This window comes from Elgaria multicarinata, chromosome 9 (genome assembly GCF_023053635.1).
Source record: "Elgaria multicarinata webbii isolate HBS135686 ecotype San Diego chromosome 9, rElgMul1.1.pri, whole genome shotgun sequence".
Classification (NCBI taxonomy): Eukaryota; Metazoa; Chordata; class Lepidosauria; order Squamata; family Anguidae; genus Elgaria; species Elgaria multicarinata.
Window position 1 is genome coordinate 20,239,836 of NC_086179.1, and position 21,429 is coordinate 20,261,264.

General features: G+C 41.8%; 1 protein-coding gene across 1 annotated transcript in view; it reads left to right on the forward strand.

Annotated features, from left to right (window-relative positions):
• The window catches only part of CACNA2D4 (calcium voltage-gated channel auxiliary subunit alpha2delta 4), a 177,753-nt gene that overhangs the window by 30,145 nt on the left and 126,179 nt on the right, over positions 1-21,429 (forward strand). Inside the window, exons 8-17 of the mRNA XM_063134531.1 lie at positions 959-1,109; positions 3,029-3,103; positions 4,931-5,020; positions 7,176-7,289; positions 10,317-10,395; positions 11,640-11,773; positions 15,450-15,527; positions 17,045-17,125; positions 19,725-19,799; positions 21,117-21,203. Coding sequence (XP_062990601.1) covers positions 959-1,109; positions 3,029-3,103; positions 4,931-5,020; positions 7,176-7,289; positions 10,317-10,395; positions 11,640-11,773; positions 15,450-15,527; positions 17,045-17,125; positions 19,725-19,799; positions 21,117-21,203 — 964 coding nt within the window. The remainder of the gene's footprint in view (positions 1-958; positions 1,110-3,028; positions 3,104-4,930; positions 5,021-7,175; positions 7,290-10,316; positions 10,396-11,639; positions 11,774-15,449; positions 15,528-17,044; positions 17,126-19,724; positions 19,800-21,116; positions 21,204-21,429) is intronic.

Sequence of the window (21,429 nt, forward strand, 5' to 3'; positions counted from 1 at the left end):
AAAAAAAATTAAAAAGAGGAATTCGGGCGGGGGGGGGGGGAGTCATTTTGATGGCAGAATTTCTTGACAATCATGTTAGCTTCAGTTGTTCTATCTGTTTAGCTCCTCTTGTGCTTTCAGATAAGGGGATCATATCAGATTTGGTCTTGCCCAAAAGTTTTAGCCTTTCCTTATCATGGCAGGTGGTCCTTCACCCCCCTGAAGTCTGATGTTTTGGTCACCTTCCTTGCAGGAGCCAGAAATAAAAGCATAGTCGTGTACTACAAAGATTAGGGGAATGCAAGTTACCCTGGAGAAAAAAATGTATAATAATGAAGTGCTTTATAGTGATGGATGTTTCATGAGAAGTAAGGCTGGTATTGGGAGGGCCCATAGTATGAGCTCCTCCCACAAGGCTTCTTGCACTACCATTTTCAATGGGAAGGAGCCCTCCTGCCATGGGTTTTATGCCATCAGTGTGATATGAGAAGTGGACATGGATTGTCAAGGTTATAAAAGCATGTATACATTATTTCTGCATCTTGACAAGATCAGAGTTGTTAAAAGTAGATCTCAGCTTTCAGTTAGTCAAGATTTACAATTTCTTCTTTCACATTAGTTAACTCCGCAGCACTCTCGGCTTCTGTTTCTTGGAGCAACAAAGAAAATCTAATAACAGTACAATCTTACTTAGAAGACAGTCACACTGAATTCAGTGGGACTATCTCCAGGGTGGTGTATATAAGATTTCAGTCTGTTAGCAGCACAGCTTCAGTTATGTTTTTAGCAGGAAACAATTCTAGGAGTGTTAAGTCAAATTGGAAAAGAACATATATCTTCCCCAGACTGTACCATATGTTTAGGTATTCATCACTTTCTCAGCCTAGGGAGGTGTTCTGTGATATGGCCAGAATCTTCCCTTTCGCCCACTCTTCCATTTACTTTATTCTTACTGCTTTCCTTTTCTGTTCCTGTCAAGGTACATCCAGGCAGCTACATCACCCAAAGATATTGTAATTGTGGTGGACATCAGTGGGAGCATGAAGGGTCTGCGACTGACCATTGCCAAACACACCATCATCACCATTTTGGACACGCTCGGAGAGAATGACTTTGTCAATGTCATTGCCGTGAGTGTGATGCACCTTTCCTCATTGCAAACATCCTCTCCCTCGGAGTCACCACTAGATTTTTAGTTGATCCTGTCAAGAGCTTTGGCTGGGCAGCTGCCTCGCACCTCTGACAGCCAACCTGCCTTCTTAAAGCCTCCTTCCACTGATTGGTTCCAAGTCGTTGCAGAAATAGCCCTTTGACCTTTCTGTGTAATTCCTACACTGCATGAGCTGTTCAGTCTATCCTGTGGACTGTATCCCCATCTGGCTGGGAGAAGTTGGGGATTTTAGTCTGACACATCTGGAGGGTACCAGGTTGAGGAAGGCTGGTCTAAGGAAGGGCAGGGCTGGATGCTTTTACTCAACCCCTAAGCAGATGTAATTTAACATTGCCCTTTTGCTTTATGAAAGAGACTAACTTGATTGCTTTCGCTTCACATTTTCTTGCAAAGGGCCTTATGCCCACATACCCCCAGAACTCAGGGAGACAGCGATGAATCTGGTCTTGACAAAAATTTTCCCTTGGCTTGTGCTTGTTTCAGACAGAAATTACTTTAGAGTATTTACCCTAAGGCATCTCTGGCTTTGGTTATCTGTACCAGGAACTGATGGCAGCTGCTAAAAATAGTCCTCGCTATCAGATTAAGAATTTGAACAGGCTTGGACAGAGTATTTGCCCTCAAGAGCAATTTTCATGGGATTAAAAGGCAAGAGAATCCTTGCATCCCCCCACCTTCCAAAAGAGTAGAATACAAATGGGCAAAGCGGCTAACTGATCACTCAGGGGTGGGGATGGAGAAACACCTGGAATGAGAATGGTGGGGATGTCCAAATGGACCGAAGTCCGGGGGGTGCTTTTGTGGTGCTTTTCCTCTCTTTCCTCCACTTGGACCAAAGTCTGGGGAGGGGGGCAAGCAGATGACAACTTGTTGAGCTCCCCACACACCCAAACAGATTCTGCTGGCATTCCTAAATGTTACAAGCTTCTGTTCTCAAGCGAGTCACTTTTCAGCACGATCTACATTTGCTACATAAATAGTATGCTTTGAGTTAAGAAATGTCTGTAGCAAATTATTTATTTTATTTATTTATCTCTGGGTCCAAATCAGAGAATTGGATTGTTGTCTCATCAGTTTAGGGATGCTACTGATTTTTATGCAAGCAAGCAGGCAGCACCCAACAGCTCCAGGTCCTACGTGAAAGAGTTGGGTGGCCAGAGTATTCTATCTACAATTATAAGACTAGAATAACCATTAGCACTTTGGTTTCCATTTCTATACTTGATTATCAAATAATTAATTTGATGGGACTAGGTAATGCGATTATACCATTGTCACAATGTTTGGTTATTGATTTATCCAGAATCCTTATATCTCACTTTATAGCCTCAAAAGGTTCTCAATGCAGCTTGCAAAATATTCTCAGTATAAAATCATATTACTATCAGGAACAGCAACAACATGTGGGCCACTAACAGTTGAGGAAGAAAATGTCCACTCTGAACTTTTTCAAATGTAAACAAGGCTACTTGGTTCAGCCAAGGGACAGGGGGCATGAATGGGTGAGGAAGACAAATCATGATTTACATTCCTTTTGGAAAACAAAATGAATTTCAAATCTTGGGGAAGGAAATGGGACATTGTTAGCCAGGGTTAGCTAGGTCCTAAATTGCTTTTTGTTGCCACTACATATTGTTGGAGTTTTAGTGAAAGAAATGCCTAGTATGCATCCTTATCTAGATTTATTTCTCCAAAGCATGGGAAGGTATTTTGTTGAATCCTGCATTTTAAAATTTATGCTGAGCTCTCAAAGCCATGATGACATTGTGCAGCTGTAGAGGCTGTTCTTTATTCATGACAATATCTGCTAATGCTTTTATAGCTCTTTTCAAAAGTTCCTTTGACAGTTGCCACATTTTCTCCCTTTTGTCTTTGCAGTACAATGATTATGTTCATTACATTGAATCCTGTTTTAAGGGGATCCTGGTTCAAGCTGACAGAGATAACAGAGAAGTAAGTACTAGGCTTGAAGGGACAACTTTATTGCATCCTGGCATATAGGGACTGGTGATCTAAAAGCAAATGAACTTCCATCTTGGAGATTGGGGTTCAGAATGACTTCCAGATCTGGAAAAGCTGAAGACTGCTGTTTGTTCTGTTGTTCCTTGATAGATGTGATAGTGCATTTCAAAATCAGAGATGTATTAACAGCAATATTTTAATTATTTTTAATTTTATTATTCACAGTCCTTATATTCCTCTCTTCCTCTAAAGCAGGAGCACAAAGCCGCTTACACATGACAATAATACAAATACCAATAAAACCATAATAAAATCCGATTATGGTAAAATAGTTAAAACCTTGGCAATAATACTTGACACATAGTGGGGGAAACAGGTCAGGAAAGACCTTTCTCTGCCTGAAACCCAGGAAAGCTGCTGTCAGACAAAGTCGGCAATACTGGGCTGGAAGGAAAAATAGTCCCTCTTTGCTACTCAGGGCAATTCAAGGTGCTAGCTATCACCTTTAAAGCCCTAAAGGGTTTGGCCCCCAACACCTGAATAGCTGCTTCCTCCTATAATATTCTGCCCATGCTTTATAAGCAATTCAGAGGAGGCCCTTTGCCAGGTGCCATCAGTGGGGGGGAAATGCACTACGTATTTACAAATGATAGGGTGTTCTCTGTGGTGGCACCCTGACTTTGGAATGCCCTCCCAAAGGAGATACGATTGGTGCCGGCTTTGTATTCTTTGTTCCTTTTTGCCCAGGCATTTTAACATGTTAACAGTATAGAATTCTAACATCTAATTTTTTAATGTAATTTTATTTTAAAAATTGAATTGTTTGTGTTTTTGATTTGTTTGCTGATTGAAGAGTTGTCATTGCTTCTTCTTTTTTTGCCTTTTAATTTGTAATTATACGGCTTTTATATTTGCTTTGGTTTTAAAATGTTACGTGCACTGCTCTAGTGGATTAATTAATTAATTTTATTACATTTATATACCTCCCCACAGCCGAAGCTCTCTGGGCGGTTTAAAACAATTAAAAATGGTAAACATTAAAAGTATACAAAATTTAAAAACCATCAAAAACATAAAAAACAGTATAAAAACAACAGTATGCATTTAAAAACAACAATTCTGGGGGATGTTTTATACATTAAAACAAATAAAATAACATAGTTTAAGGCAGTGTCCTGGTTAACTTAGATTACCTAAGTCTCTACTTTAAACTGGGTCCTGTACCAGTTGCCTGGTACAGCAACTTCTTATGGGAGCTTCAGTCTGCATGCAGTTCCCATGAAAGCAAAAGATTCTTACTATCTTCAGTTCTGGATGAAGTGGTGCTCCCTCTGAAGGAGCAGGTATGTAGCTTGGGAGTACTCCTAGATCCATCATTGTCACTGGAGGCCCAGGTAGACTCCATGGCACGGAGTACTTGGGGTCAGCTTCGGCTGATCCGCCAGCTACGGCCTTTCCTGGACAGGGTCAACCTAGCCACAGTGGTGCAAGCACTGGTAACTTCCTGATTAGACTACTGCAATGCACTCTACTTGGGGCTGCCCTTGAAGATGACTCGGAAGTTGCAGCTAATGCAAAATGCAGCAGCTAGACTGCTGGTGGGTACATTTTACAGAGACCACATAACACCAGCCTTAAAGGAATTGCACTCCTCCATTTCCAAGCATGGAGCTGTCCCAGTGCTGAAGTCAATGGGGAAACCTACTTGTACATGAGCTCTTTGGATGGCTTTTCCAGTGTGTTGTCATCCCTGCATTATTCTCTGCCTCACGCTCCCATTGGTGCTATGATAATATCGTTCTTGTTGTCTTCGCTCAGCACTTCAAGCAGCTGGTGGACGAATTACAACCAAAAGGGGTTGGGACGGTGAGCAAAGCCCTGACAGAAGCTTTCAGAATCCTGAGGGAGGTAAGACATTTTGTGGGCCTAGGAGTTCCCTCTCTTTTTTTAGTGCATACTCTCTTCTGTGTCCTGCAGCATTGTGACTATTCTGGCAACTCATTGGAGTAGAAGGAAGGAAATGCTCTAGATACTGATGACAAAAACATTTTGTGACAGCGCCAAAAGCTGCTGATGAGCATGTTGGCTGAAATTGCAACAGAGCGGATGATAGTGACATGTTTGGACACTGTTATTTTAGGAATGTTGATTTATATACACATATATATTAAGTGTTTGACTCAAGACAGCAGTGATGTCATTACAACAAAGAACGATGGGTTACAGATCTGCCTTGTGGAGTCAAAAAGTAAAATATGTAGCTAAGGTTCTGTGAGGAGAGGTGACCCCAATAGATCAGGGTCTTGTCTCATGCAGAACTCTGTTTCCTCAGTGGTGATACTGTTGAGTTGGGTATTGCATCTAATCAGAACTTTGTCCTTCGTCTTTCAGCATTATGCCAATTTTTTCCGTGGTTTGAGAGTATAACATGATTGATTGTGTCTGCTTTCCAAATGACAGGAGAGGTGAAAGGGGTTAGAATGGAGGCATTAGAATGAGAGCCTTTTAATGTGAAGCCCGAAAATGACATAATTAAATTGAATATATTCCCTGAGTCAAGTTCACTCATTACACAAATAAAACCCGAAGCCTTGGAGTCATATTGAGTGAATGGAATGAGTTAACTTGGAAATGCTCTGCTTTGCACCAGTAAAATACAATCCTTCTGCACCATTGGATGATGTGTAGCCTTAGCAAGTGGTGTTTCAGCTAGCAATAGACAAGCCAGGGGTATTACATTTCATCAGCACCATACAGCACAATTGCATTACTGGGAAGCTATGAAGACCAAAAAAAACCCCACCCCAAATAAACATGCAGAGTTGATAATGATGGTAGTACCAGCAAGCCGTAAACCCATGCAAAAGCAACACATTCCTTACATTTGGGATTGGCAAAAGTCCTATTTTTATTTTCAGAAAGTCCAATTTTCAATAAATTTATTATCAGTAAAATGCCTGCCTCCACAATAGGAAAATTAATGCAAACCCATTAAATAATTATATTAAAGAATAATAATATTCCAGTATTTGATGGGAGGAGAGATGTGGTAGGGAGAACATTTGTCTTCCTCAGACTTAAACATTTTTTTGGTTTCAGTTTTTTTCTTTTCTTTTGACTACTGATAGATGAAACCCAGCAAGGTTATTGTTCCTGTTCTTGAGTTGTTGGGAAGATAGTTAGTGGTCACGTACATCTATCCTATTCTCCATCTAGAGAACTATTTGTGATATGTAAAAACTTTAAAAAGTTCACAGAATGCTGTGTGAACATGTCAAAGTTTGCTCATTGCTAACTGGGATACTGAACAGGTGCCTATTACCCTTGCACGAATACGTTACACATGACATATGCACTATTTGGAAGCTGTTTTTCTAAGTCGTGCGAGCAAAAATTGTGAACCGCCCAGAGAGCTTCGGCTATTGGGCGGTATAAAAATGTAATAAATAAATAAATAAATAAATAAAAATATTGTGCTTCAAGTAGAACCGCAACCTTGAGAAAGGACATGTGGACCTTCTACAAAAAAAAAAAAGAGTAACAATTTGATGCTCTGGATCATGGCTTAATTTGAGCCAGAGTTTATCAGGGCTGTGTCACAGGATCAGGGCTGTGTCACAGGATCTATTTTCTGTGCCAAAGTAAATACATATGGGTCATATGAAATAGTTATGAAGTATGCCTCTGAGCATGTGGAGAGTTCCTTCCTCTCACCACAAGTAGTAATCATCTGAAGACCTCATATTACTGGTATTGGAGAAAGGGCTTTTTTTTTTAAAGGCTTGAATCCCAGCACCTCTCATTTTGCAAATTAACCTCTGGTCTCGATCCTTTGCTAGTGCATTCTGAATCATGAAGTTCTTTTCAAGGTTGTGCTTCTGCGCAGAACTCTCACTCAGATGGGAATTTTGCCTTAAGGACTTTTAGATAAGGCTATAATTTAGCAAATGTGCTTAATAAGCCTGTACCTGTCCATCTAAACGTATTTAATCCTTGTTTGTGTTTTTCGGAGAAATGTTGAGCTCTGTATATACTGATCACTGTGGCTCCATTCTGTTTGTAGTTCAGAGGTGCTGGTCAAGGGGGCCTTTGTAACCAGGCCATCATGCTGATCACTGATGGAGCTATGGAAGACTACGAATATGTCTTTGAAAAGTACAACTGGCCTGATCGTAAGGTTAGTATCTAAACTGACAAATGGAAAAGAGTGAAGAACAGTGTTGGCTGGTGCCCATTGGGGCTGGTGGGACAGAGGACAGGGCAGATGGTCAATATTCTACTGAGATTGCCAGAGGAGTCCAGGTGAAGACCATGTGTGGCACTTGGAAGCAGTGGAGCAAATGTACCTGGTTGTGGAGGGGATCTCTCTGTCACAAGGAGGACAGGCAGGGAGTCACTGCTCCCTTTGCTCAAACATAGAGCCGCCTCTGGTGAAGAAGACTGACTGATGTGATATGAATCATGAGCTGCAAAACTAATGACAGAATGCTGAGTAGCATGCAGTTTTTCATGCTCCAACCAATTTTCCCTTGAGATGACTAATTGGATGGGTCTTGCGAATGCTCTGAACCCAGTAGCTGTACTTGAGATTTGGATGGAATTCTCCTCCAGGTCAGGTTGATAGTGATCCCAGAGTTTTAGCAACATGTCACTAGAGTTGCTTTTACATGATTGAAGATAAAGGGGAGGGTCATCCTTTTATACTATGCTTGTCTTTTGGACAAACACAGTATAAAACAAAGAGTTTGAGGAAGCAGTTTTTAAAGAGACACCAACAAGATGTATTGTATCCTAGATTTCTTTCTTTTGTTCACTTTTATAACTCTCTTCCTCACTAAAGAAAAAGAGCGTATTAATACACATTTCCCAAATAATTCTTTAGACCAAAATGGAACTGTTACCATGTGTTCTCCTATGCAAGCATACACATGTACCACTTGACATGTATTTGGACACAGCCACAGTGCGCCATGTCAGGAATCAGGGGGCCCAGGGATAGCGAGGGGAAGTGGGGAGGGGGGACAGGGACAGACAAGCAACAGACCTGAAGTTGGGCTCCCTAAGATGAGGAATCGAATATAGTTTCTTACAAAAATAGGGAAAGTAAGTACGTGGGGAACATTCTAATGGGATCGAAAGCTATTTAGTTAACTAAATGGAAGATTCTTGGGATGGAGAGAAGGACTGAAATGAATAGAGCAGCATGTGATTGTTTTGGGAGAGAGGAAAAGGAGAAGCTGCCTCCAAATAAGACAGGGTGCAAAAAGGACACATAAGGGCTCTAACTGGGTGGAGATAAGGACCTGAACGCAAATACCTTGACCTGTAAACCTCATTAGCATTAGTGGGGAGAAGGAAGGACAGATTAACGAGAAGGGATTGAAATGCAAATATTACTTATTGCAAGGCACAGAGTATAAAAGAATATTTTTCTGTGGAGGCTTATTGTGATTCAGGAGTTCATTTTGTGGACCAGAACACCAGAATTACAGGGACTGCTCCTTATGAATTATGGATCCCTATGTATCCTAGACCTCAAAGCACACTCTCTTGAGGAACAGAAAGGTAATTATGTAGGACGGAGGGCTGGTGATGCCCTAACTTTCTGAGTACAAAATTATGAAAGTACAGCTGGAGGGGGAAGATAATCCTCACTTCCACCTCCCCTAGACTATGTGGGGAAAGCTAACAATGGGAGATGAAGCTGAAAATAATAAATCCTGGAAATTTACTGGAAATAAATCCTTTTTCAAACCTTGGGAAACTGAGGGTTTTCCCCTAGGATCAAAAGAGGGATGAAGGAGTATCTAGGGTACTTGGATGACCTAAGCTTTCTTGACATGAGTGCCTAGTGCAAAGGTATATGGTGTGCAAGAGGGATTTCATGTGGATACCTTGGGTGGGGATACGTAAATTTAAAACTTGCTATTGTGTGTTAATGCTTTTTTGCATAATGGAGGTTAATTAAAAGGGCTGTGCCTGGGATGGCATAGTTACAATAAGAGTGAGGCAGAAATTGAGGCATTCACATATATCCTGAGGTCCTCTATTTGTTGCAGAAAAGTGGAAGCCCCATCTGTTGTGTGTACCAAAAGAGGACAGCCCACATACATCTTTATTGCACTGCACAGCTGAACTTTTCCTTGACATACTTTGCCTGGGCAATGTGGAAGTTTCTAGAGTCAAAGTTCTAGGGATATATCTATGTCTATGTTTCCTGGTTAAAAAAATGGGTTGGATACACTGAGTATTTGCATCTCAAGCATTGCGACTGCAAGTGTTACAAACTAACACTAAAGTCCCAAGGGGATTTCAGAATAAATGCCAATTCTGTGGTCCCACCATAGTGGGATTACTGCTGAGAATAGCTCCATATGGCTGGAGCTCCAAATGTTCACAAGATGTTTTGATTTAGCTTCCCACTTTGATCAGCTGAATTGCATCAGCACCACATTTCCGTAGGGCCAGCAGTGATGGCCAGAGAACTTCCTGCATAATCTGGCAAACATGTGTAACAAGAGCTTTGGCTATTGGACAGTATAAAAATGCAATAAATGAATAAATCTAATTCAGACATGCTGTGGGGAGATCCAATCATGTAGAATCAATTTTTCAGAGGCAACCATGCTGATTTGTTTCTGTTAATCAATTGACGATGCCCATGACTGTTCTGCTCATAGTGACTACTTATGTTTCTGATGAGCAGGTATCCAATTTAAGGTGCAATCCTATGCAAGTTTGGCTGGCTTGGGAATGTTGGGTGTTGTGGGAGTTTTTGTATGTGTAAATATGCATATGATTACACCCTTGTTCACCACTGGCAGATCCGGCAATTTTGCAAAACACTGCACAATCCAGACAAGGGTTTTTGACATGACTCTTTCCCACCAATAAGAACTTCATGCGCAAGAAGGAAAAGTGTTTCTACAAGCAGAGCAATCATGTGCAATGTCTCTTTCCTGAATGGAAAAGGTGCAAATAGCACAGGGAATGGGGTGACCCCTTAATGTATTGAGAAGTCTTCCTATTGGCCTTTCCATGTGATGATGAAAATTGAGATATAAAGTTCGTGATAATGGATTCCTAGGTCAGTCCAGAACAACGCTTAATACCATGTTCCCAGGGAGAAATAGCCATGTTGTAGAGGGAGCATGCATTTACCGTTTTAACACTTAATTCCAGTGTCTGCATCCTTATTTCACAGGTCCGAGTTTTTACATATCTTATTGGGAGGGAAGTCAGCTTTGCAAGCAATGTGAAATGGATAGCATGTAACAACAAAGGTAAAGAGCAATCCTTTTTCGTCATCCATGGTTGCAAGTGATTTAACATAAGCGAACTGCAATCATCCATTCTTGGACTGTGGCCTTTGCAATCTGCAAGCCTGATTCAATCCTGAAAAGCTCCAAAGAAGTGTCAGAAAATGGATTCCCAGGTCTTGCTACTTTTTAGCCTGTGACAGTGGGAATGTTGGGGAGAATACAAGACGGGAGTGAATTAGCAGAGTTTTGCATCTCAAGGGAATGAAAGAAGCAAGTGTTGATGGAAGGAGTTTTGATTGGGATTTGTTTTTCCTTAAATCCATTTTCAAAATTAAATGTTTGAGGAACACTATGAGGCATGGAATAAAGGATGGTGGAGGTAAATACATGAAAAGGAAATACTCTAATAATGTCTCCAGATCTGCCACTTCTCATGAAATAAACAAACTGTGGTTTCACTCAATTATGTATTTATTTCCTAAAATGTATCCCCCCTTTCAGTGCCAATTGGCATTCCCACAATGGCTTACAAAAGAGTAAAAATTACTGGTATTGCAGAACAAATGAAACTGTTCCAATCAATTACTATGGAGCTGAGGTATGCCTCACATTTTCTAGAATGTTCCTTCATGTAAACTAGTGAAAGGTAGTTGTCTCCAAGTCCCATTGTTTCCAATGGGACTTAAGTTTGCAGTTGCATTCTTCCCATGGATTTCAATCAAGCATTGCTAGCTTTCTGTTTTGCATCCCTTTCATACACTTCCTTTTGATATAGTAAAAGTAAACAGTGTTTTATCTAGCCGAATTCTCAAAGAAAGTATTTCTTATGAACGTTTTCCTGTATGGCAACAGCTGGCATGTACAATGTCTGGGAGGTGAATAGTTCTCAAGTCTTTCACTGATGTGGTAGATTGTCACCACACGGGGACACATTCATCCTATCTCATGAAATTAGGAAAACGTAGGAACACCACCAAAACCTGGCTGTGACTTTGGGATTCCATCCTGATAGGTTCCCAAGTAAACTAAAACCTGGGCTTATCAGAATTTATTTAAAGGTTTTCTGGACTGTCCCCCAAGGCTGTGCTAGGCCTCAGCTGCAGACAGACACCAAGGACTTTACCATGTTTATATTGACTGAACCCTGTTTTTGAGCTATGAACAGCCTTTCCAGAATCCAGTGCAATTTGGGATACATCAGAGCTGGAAAGCCAATTCAGTGATGTTAACTCTCTTTTTGGGGTGGGGGTATTTCTTTGTGTCAGGCTACTATACACATATATCCACTTTGGCTGACGTCCAGGAGAATGTAATGGAATACTTGCATGTACTCAGTCGACCAATGGTTATCAACCATGATCATGACATCATATGGACTGAAGCCTACATGGACAGTGCAGTAAGTATTTTGAGATAAGCTTCTAGCTGCCAGAAATTAAGGTGGGTGAGGGGTATTTTCTGAAATATGCACATAGTATGGAAGTGGGTAGCAGCAGCAGCTGTTGTTGCCTTTTGCAACCATATCTACCATTTTATCACACTTTGATTTTGTGTGATGTCTTTGAGGTTCCACCATGATCCAGGGACTTAAAGCGAATCACATAGCATGACTTAAGTAGTATCTCTGTCCTCTGTTAACTCTGCAGAGACACTTTATAAAGGATTACCCACAGGAAAATAGATTAGTTTTAGCTCAGGAAATGGGTCACTGAGCCTCCAGCCAAGGCGGTGGGGGTGGGGCTACAGCAGGGCAGTCTGTTATCTGTTACACAGGGAGAATTGACATAAATTAAGGTGTTGAGTATTGTCCTTAATTACCTAGGCCAGGATCCAAAGACAGTATTTGTTTAAGAACCACACATATAGCCAGAGATTTGCTTTTCGTTTCACTGCAGCAGGTTTTTTTTGCTACTGAAGAGACAAGCTGTTTCTAAAATTGAACAGTGGCTTGTCTCTTTGGTAATGGGACACCTGTGATAAAAGTAATGTTGCCACTGAAATTTAAACTAAAGTGAAATTCAATTTGAATTTAGAGGTTTCTCCTCAGGCTAAACATCAGAGGAATTTTGAGTGAACCTGGAAGTATATGTTATAAAAGTAGCGAAATGTTTTCATCTCTAGCAAAAAGCAAAGTTCTTCTTGCATGGCAGTTCCTGCACATGCATGTCCCTTCTTTAGGTTCATATTTGACACTGGCTGAAGTATATAAGTGTCAATGTGCTTAAGACATTTTTATCACCGTCACTGTGTGGTAAAGCCAGAATAGTACCGCCTAAGAGTCCACTGTAGACGAAGTGATGGGTACCTTGGCTGTAAGTATGTCTCTACTAAGCCAAAAGGTGTGCGATGTCACTGGAATCTGAACCCAACTTACACGAGTGCAAGTCCTCTCCTTGGTGGCCACTACTACACAAAACACTGTGGTAGTTTTTTAAGCCTGTTAGTGGATGATATTGCCTCTTTCCCAATAAAAGTTACAGGAGCCAGTTTACTGGAGCAATGCTACAATGGGGGCATTGTGGGAGATTAAGAACCGAACTAAAGGTGACATCAAATGTCTTTGTACTTAATGTGCATGTTTTTGGTGTTGTTGTTTTTTAAAGCAAATAGCAGCTGCTGGGGGTGGAGTGGGGTCAATTATCAGGATCACAGCAGGTGGGAAGCCGGGGGGGGGGACCACAGGAGGGGTTTTCTCCCCTCCTGTAGTCATGGCCAAAAACACTCCTCTGAAGCAAATGGAGGACTTCCAGTGCAAATAGCTCCAAACAAGCACTTTTTGTCAAGACTGCAGTAGAGGCATAAAGTGTTAGATTTCCCCCTTTCCGCCTGCTATGATCCCAATAAATATCACTCCCCCACCTCCACAGCAGCTATTTTCATTTTTTTATTTTTAATATGCATGCTAAATGCAAGGACTCATTTAATGTCTCTAGCATGGCTGAAATGGCAGCTAAATCCAACTGTCTGACCCTGGTTGGAGCTTTGAATGGTTCTGCTGCGGCTGTTGCTCACAAGATAAGCCCACTAGTAGGGGAAGAGGGCCCACCACACTTTGCCCAGGACCCTCTCAGACCTGGAGCTGACCCTGCAAAGTGTGCAGCCATTCCCTAATCTAGAGAGTAGACTTGAGAATTTCTGGGCATTAAGTTCCAGTAGACTTCTGTTTTGCTCTGCCTAGTATGTACCAGAGGTTATCCACTGTGCAACATGCTCTTTGTTCTATGTGTCTTGGCTCTGTACTTTTTGGGATCTTAAAAGTAACTGTGCAATGGTTTTACTCACTAATGATCAGCTTGTTCCTGCTACATTTCCTGCTTGCATTTGTCTCTGTTGGTTGCTGCATGTTTCATTAGTGTGTGTATTCATTCATCCATTTAGCCATCCGTCTGTTCACTAATGTGTACATTCATTTGTCATCCACCTCTCTCACTAGCTGCCACAATCTGAGGAGGTAACAACCTGCCCTGTGTTGTGTGACCACAAACTATTTCTCTTGTGTCAGTCTCTATGTTCTGTACTAGTTTATCTAGATGTAGCTAAATTGTACATCCAGGGTGGGAAAGAGGCGGCAGTGCAGCCATGATAAAGCTGTGCAGCACGGGAAGGAAACATATACCTCTGGATGTATTTGAGAAGTTGTGCTGTACTACTGTATTGTAGCATAGTAGGTAGAAAGCACGGCCCTTGGACAGGGAGTCCCTGGTTCATATCTCTTCTCAATTATGGACTCACTGGATGGCCCTAGTCTGCAATCTTACACCCACTCACATGTGAGTAGTCTCACTGAAATCAATGGAGCTTTCTTCTGAATACACATTTATAGGATTGTGCTGCTATTCAAGCCATTATCTCTCAGCTGTATCCATAATGGTACTGCTTCAACTTAAAGTAATTGTAAGGATTACAGACATCATATATGTGATGTGCTATGAGTACTTTAAAAAGGCTCAGGTTCTCAAGTAATAGTAGTATTGATTGTTTGAGACAATATACAGGACGCCTCTGAATTATATAGTAGCTTAATCAGTACTGTGTTGGGATGTATGAATTCGTTTCATTTCACTTGTTTTTCCAAAGTTAAGTTAAATCTGTCCCATTTCTGTATCAGTTTGCTTTTTTTAAAAAAAGAAAAACTCCACATGAAAATGCGTATGTATTTCCATGTGGAATTCTCAAGATGCATGCATTTTTGCAGGCAATTTCCCCTAAGATAAAGCATTCTTACATCCACTTCTCTGTAACATACACATTTTTGTTTCATCTGTTCCTGTGCAAAATTTGATCACGAAGAGTACAGATATCAACGTTTGCTCAGCTGTCTGATGCAAATTTCCAGCACTGGTTTATCAGGTTGATCTTTAGCATGACTGGTTTCCTAAGGTCCCCACACCCTGAAATAGTTGGAGAGCTTGTTTACCCAGCCAAATGGGTTGTTTTTTTCTCTCAGAATATATATGGAGATCTCTCTCTCTCACACACACACACACACACACACACACACACACACACACACACACATAAAGATATCTGTTTGTTATTTGTAATGTCTGTGTTCATTTCATGCAATCTCCCATTTCCTGTTCTATAGTTCCATGTCAGTTTTTCCTTGTGGGATCGCAATGTTTGTTTATCTGAATTTCTGGTATTCTAATATAGATGTTCCATGTTCATGTAAATGCTGTACCCTACTTGAATAAACCCTTTGTATTCTCCCTTCCACCCCATTCTCCATGGGTCCCCATGGTGTTCCTTGTAGACGTTTATGTAGGTTTGACATATATTAAGCTTGTCACCTACTTTTTGCTATGTCTTTGTGTATCTAACTATGCCATGTTAACCTGAACATGCATAGGTCTGGTCTTTCCTATCTCTTTAAATTCCTCAGTCTGGAATTCTTCATGACATCTTGGATGAAGCATTGCTCAGCTTCATCACCCATGTTTCTAGCATCCTCTAGATTGTTTAAAGTGTGCTCTTCAATATGCTTTCCTGCTATTTATTTTCAGTGGTTGGTGCCCCTTGTTCTATTACTGCTGTTCCTCTTGCTAATGGGCTGTTCTTTTTCTACCTGGTAGCTCTTTGCCTCTCAAGCTCAAAGCCTTTTGCTCATGACAACGGTGGCGATGCCAGTCTTCAGCAAGAAGAACGAAACGGTGAGGCTGGTCTTTTCAGGCAACTGCTAAACTTCACTTAGAGCAGCCTTCCTCAACCTGGGGCACTCCAGATGTGTTGGACTGCACCTCCCAGAATGCCCCAGCCAGCCGGCTGGGGCATTCTGGGAGTTGTAGCCCAACACATCTGGAGCGCTCCAGGTTGAGGAAGGCTGACTTAGAGCAAGAGTAGATAAAAGGATAATGTTATGGTTTGCAAAATGGAAAGCAGATAAAGGCTAGGTAGCATTTAATGGCTCTCATAGGCACTGCCACATTTCTTAAATGGATGTTCCTTTCTTTGCATGTTCTGCTGCTAGTTCTCAGTGCTGCTGATTTAAGGATCCCATCCTTGACAGCATTTTCAAAGTTATGGCGGCCTTATGCTAAGCTGTCCTTCGGGATGCCCAGGAACACTGGTGATGTGCCATAACTCAGTGGCATGGCGCATACTTTGAATTATTATGTTCCATTTCTACTTTCCCAGGGGTTGGTTCTCACTAACATTTTATACACTCAGGTGAATACCAAAGTATAAAGCACACATTGCTCATCAAGTGCCTTTCTAAAATTTGGAATATGTCCCATTCAGATTCTCAAAATGCTTTTCAGGCTACAACTTCTGTATATTTAAAGGGGCATAGACTAAATTTTACATGCACACATGCCCTTCACACTTAAACTGAGGTACCCTAGTACAGAATAGAGAGTGAGAATCTCCCCAGAGGCCTAGCAAATCTCTGTCTGATACCCTAGGGGACTGCTGCTAGTCAGGGTGGATGGTACTATATTCAATGCTATGACTTTTTTCTCATCTTCACAGAAGACCTTGTTAGTTTAATGCACACTCACCTGAGTAAAAGCCCCGCTGCACATGATGAGGCTTAGTTTTGAGGAACCATAGGATTGTGTTGTCAGTAAGTGAAATGTGTGCCTCCTAGGAAGCTCTAATATGGTCGCCAGAAAGATACATGCCATGTGGTGGTTGCTACCATGGCTTTAAAAAAGGATTTCATAAAGGATAGATCTGTCAGAGGCCATTGGCTAGAAGTGAAAGCACTATGTTCAGAAGCAGTATTGCTCTGATTATGGATGATAAACAACGGGATGGCTGTTGCCCTTTTTGTGAGTTTTCCTGGGATAGCTGACTGGCTAAAGTTTGCCCCTTGATCTAACATATATGGCAAGGACGGGCAACCTGTAGCCCTTGGCCTAATTTCATGTGCCTCTTGGCCTAATTTTATGGATTCCCCTCCCCCATTTTAAAAGGTTGAAATGCCTCTCCTTAGGCTTAGCATAAGCTACAATATGCTGTGTTTTGTGTGTGTTTTGGCCACACCTCTTTTGCTTTTGGCCCCGCCTCCCTTTTGCCTTCAGCCCCGCCCACCACTGGAATGCAGCCCCTGCGAGTTCCTCTGAAAGTGAATTCAGCCCTTGACCTGAAAGAGGTTCAGCTTCTTTAATCCATGGAGAATGGGGTAGCATGTTGCCATTTTTCATTTCTCTCTATTATTTTCCAGAGATCTCATGGTATTCTCCTGGGTGTGGTAGGCTCAGATGTTCCTCTGAGAGAACTCCTTAAACTGGCTCCGCGATACAAGGTAAGAATCAGGATCATGCAATCCAACTGTTACAAAGTTTTGCAGCCTTAAAGGAAAGCCCCATTACAATGACAAAACCACCCTACCGAGTGTTGCCTTTTGTACAACTGCAAGCTGCTGCAAGATGTGGAGGTGTTCATGAGTTTGAGTTGTACCCTGCATTTCTGTCGAGAAAAATAGCACTCAAGGCAGAATTTAGATAGATTAAGCCACCATTCGCCAATGAGGCGCTTTCAGAGATATGACATGGTTCTTCTGACGCTCACTGCTCCTCCCTCCCATCTTCAAATGAACCTGTTTGCTTCTATACCTATTTCCCTCAGGCCCCCTGCATACTTGGATGGATATATGTGTGTTTATTTATTTATTTAAAACGTTTGTATCCCACCCTATATCATTAAGATCTCAGGGCGGTGTACAGATAAAAGCATACAGTATAAAACAATAAATATGCAGAGTTAAAAACTGTGTTTGGCGTTCAGCTCCAACCTCTGCCTTGTACTTGGTTGTGGTCTTTGGCCATTCACTTGTCTCCATCTAGTCCAGCAGGTTGTCTGTAGTAGTGCCTAGCCAATTTCCTCTGGGAATGTTAATAGCCAGAGGGCATGAGGATAATTTTTATTACTGTCCACAGCCTATGCGGCAGCTGTTTGGTGTTGCTGCTCACAATACCCTTTCTCAAAATTTGAAATGTGCTCCCGAAATGTTTATTTATTTATTTATTTATTTATTACATTTTTATACCGCCCAATAGCCGAAGCTCTCTGGGCGGTTCACAAAAATTAAAACCATCATAAAACAACCAACTGTTGTTGGGGAACATGGGCAGGAAGGTGTTGCACCGTGTCCAATGTTGGGAAATGTTGGGAGATCCCTGGAGTAGGCAAATTCATGGAAGATAGCTCTATCAACAATTATTGGCCATTAGACCTAAAAGGAAACTCCTTGTATCAAGGCAATATAACTTTGAGCATAAGGACAAACAACCAGGGTTGGGCACCCCATGAGAATGTAACAACATAAGAAGAGCCATGCTGGATCAGACTAAGGGTCCATCTAGTCCAGCACTCTGTTCATACAGTGGCCAACTAGCTATTCACCAGGGAGCCACAGGCAGGACACGGTGCAACACCTTCCTGCCCATGTTCCCCAACAACTAGTATATACAGGCTTACTGCCTCTGATACTGGAGGTAGCACATAGCCATCAGGACTAGTAGCCATTGATGGCCTTCTCCTCCAGGAATTTTTCCAACTCCCTTTTAAAGCCATCCCTACATATTTTGAGTTTCACAGAGGTGTCAGGCCAACCAGTCTTGTTGGGAATCCCATGGGGCCTTCACCTGACATAAGTAATAGGTTTTATATGGTATTGCTGCCTCTTGCTTAAAAGGCAATTAGCAGAGAAAGGCCAAGCAGCCAACGTGCACACGCAAAGCTATCTTAATAAAAAGAGACCACATTCTTTCTTTAGTTAAGAAAACAGCTTCACTCGTACATTCTTGCACCTAAGATGCAGGCACCGCTTCAAGTTTCAAAACAAGAGTTTGTTCAGTCCATTTCTTTGTGTTCAGGCAGGCGAGAGAGAGAACATGCCATCTGTACCCAGCAATGGAGGAAGGCAGAGAGGGAGGAAGAGGAGGAGGGGAAGAAAGGGGCGGAGCAGGAAACTACTGCTATAGAGATCCTAAGGCTAGCTATGCCCAGAATTCCATTATTAACTAGCTAAATGCCAAACTGCCTCCTACTTGTAACTTGCAGACGAGTTTGCAATTTTCCCAACAGCAACAAGGTTGTTCTTACATTCTTATGTTAAGCTTCCCTGAAAACAGATTGAAGGGAAGCAGCCACTAAGTGGCTGGGGTGGTGCTATAGGAAATAGAGGCAATTATCAGGTTAAATCCTTTTCAGTACAATGATTAAAATAGTGGTCTTCCTCCCCCACCACTTTATTGTATGGAAAGTCCACAAACATGAGAGAAAAATCAGTTCTGCCTCTAAATGAGAGGATCTACCATTAGGCTCAGCCTGAGTATGCTCGAATTCCTGTGCAAGTCAAGTAGAAAATACGTTGCATCCCTAGAAATTCATTCGTGCATGAGCATGTACTCGATAACTTGATACTTCACCTTATTTTCCCTACAGTTAGCAAGAACATTAAAGTATTTGGGGACTGAAGAAGAAATTATTGGAGTTGTTGGGGGGAGTTTTGTGTTTTCAGTTCTATTTGTGGTTCCCTGAGTGGGACCATAGTACAGGACATGCTTTGGGGGATAAAAAATGTCGTGAGAAATTCTAGTCCAGTGTTTGGTCAAAAGCATTTCAGATTCAGGAGAAGCCATAAAAGAAGTCTGCACCAGGATTTAGAAGTGACAATGCTGCAATATTATACTCAAATTCCATTTTGGATGGGTGGGGGGATACTGGCAACCACTCTAATTGAAAACTGCTCGTATCTGAATTCTGTAAATAGGAATGATGATATGGTTGCTAGCCAATAGGTGTCCAGTTTTGTGGAATGGATTCTGTCATCTTTCCTTTTGTACAGAGACTTATGTAAGGGAAATAAAACTAATTATTCTAATTCATTGTGTTTAAAGCTGGGTGTCCATGGATATGCCTTTCTAAACACTAACAATGGCTACATTCTATCTCACCCGGACCTCCGGCCATTGGTAAGTGACCCGGAGACATTGAGTCTCCTTGTTCTTTCACTGAATTCTCAGGCATCCTTGTATATTGTGTGCCTCCATAGAGCCTCCAACTCAAACATGTGCAGAGCAATCATGTACTGCGGGTGGGAATCTGCTGTAGAGCCACTGCTGCATGCAGAGCCCTGTTGGCTCACAATAGCCAGAGTGGGAGGTGAAGGGTGTCCCCACTCCCTTTTCTTCTGAACAATTCTTGTTTAATCTTTTTCATCCCATTGAATCTAATGGGAGTGAAAGTAACTATGCCAAATCCAGGCTGGCGTGGGTGGAAGTTCCAAACTGGGGGCCTGTCAGTGGGTTGAGAGGGGTTTAGATTCAGTAGATCCAAGGCCACCTCAAGAACATCCTGTTCCAGGACATGTTGCTCATGGAATCACTCCCATGCCCACTGAGCTTTCCGCAGGTGAACCAGCCAGGGGCTTCTAGGGCAGTTAAATTGCCTTGCCGATGGAGCCCTTCTTCGCCAGCGGCATTTCTGCTATGTGGTAACCCCCACTTAGCTGCCTAGCTGACGGGGTTAGACTTGCTCTGCCCATCACGCTGACTTTAAGGGGACTATACGACTATAACGTTGTCCGTGTACCCTCATAAATCTGTTGAATATTCCTCTTTGCTCCAGTGCAGATCTGATTTCGATTAATTGTCTTGCTATGCTTATTTTATTTTATTTTATTTATTTATTTATTTATTTGTTACATTTCTATACCTCTCAATTGCTGAAGCTCTCTGGGGGAGTTCACAACAATTAAAACTATACAATGTAATATCAGATGCGGAAAATGCACTGTGTTCAGACAGCAAGTTAACCCACCCTGCGGAAAAAGCACTGTGTTCAGACAATACAATAACCCATGATGGGTTAGTGTGTTGTGTGAACTCAGCCAATATTTGGGCACAATGTTTCTAGTATCAAGACTTTTCAAGGACTATTATTTTGCACAGTGTAGCTTGTAAACCATCCTAAACAATCCAACAAGCTATGCTGCATGGTTAACAAGCGCAACCCCATAGAAAACACGCTGTGTTCAAACAACAGAATAATCCACCCTGTGGAAAAAGCACTGTATCCAGACAACACGATAATTCACCCTGCAGAAAAGAAGTGCTGTGTTCAGACAACCCAATAAGCCACGGTTCAACAACAACCCACACTGGGTTGGTTATGTTGTGTGAACCCAGCCATTGTCTAGCCAGCTAGGAGAAATGAAGAATATTTATTTTAGAACGCGGCTTGGTAAGCAGCAATGCCAGGCATGTTTCTGTTTCTCTTCTAAACTCCAGTATAAAGAAGGGAAGAAGCTGAAGCCCAAACCGAACTATAACAGTGTTGATCTTTCTGAGGTGGAATGGGAAGACACAGATGAAACAGTAAGTGCCTCAACTGGGATTTCAGAGCACATCCCCACATCCCCCCATGTCAAAGTTAAAGTTAAAGCCGTGGTTTATGGTGTCTTCTGAATGAGGCCATTGTGACAAGAGGATTGTACACATGGAGAGCTGCTCCTACACACTGCCCTGCCCCTTAAAATTATTATTTCTTAACCCGCCAAAACAGCTGTTCAGTAGGCTGAGGGAGGGGAATACGCATTGAAGG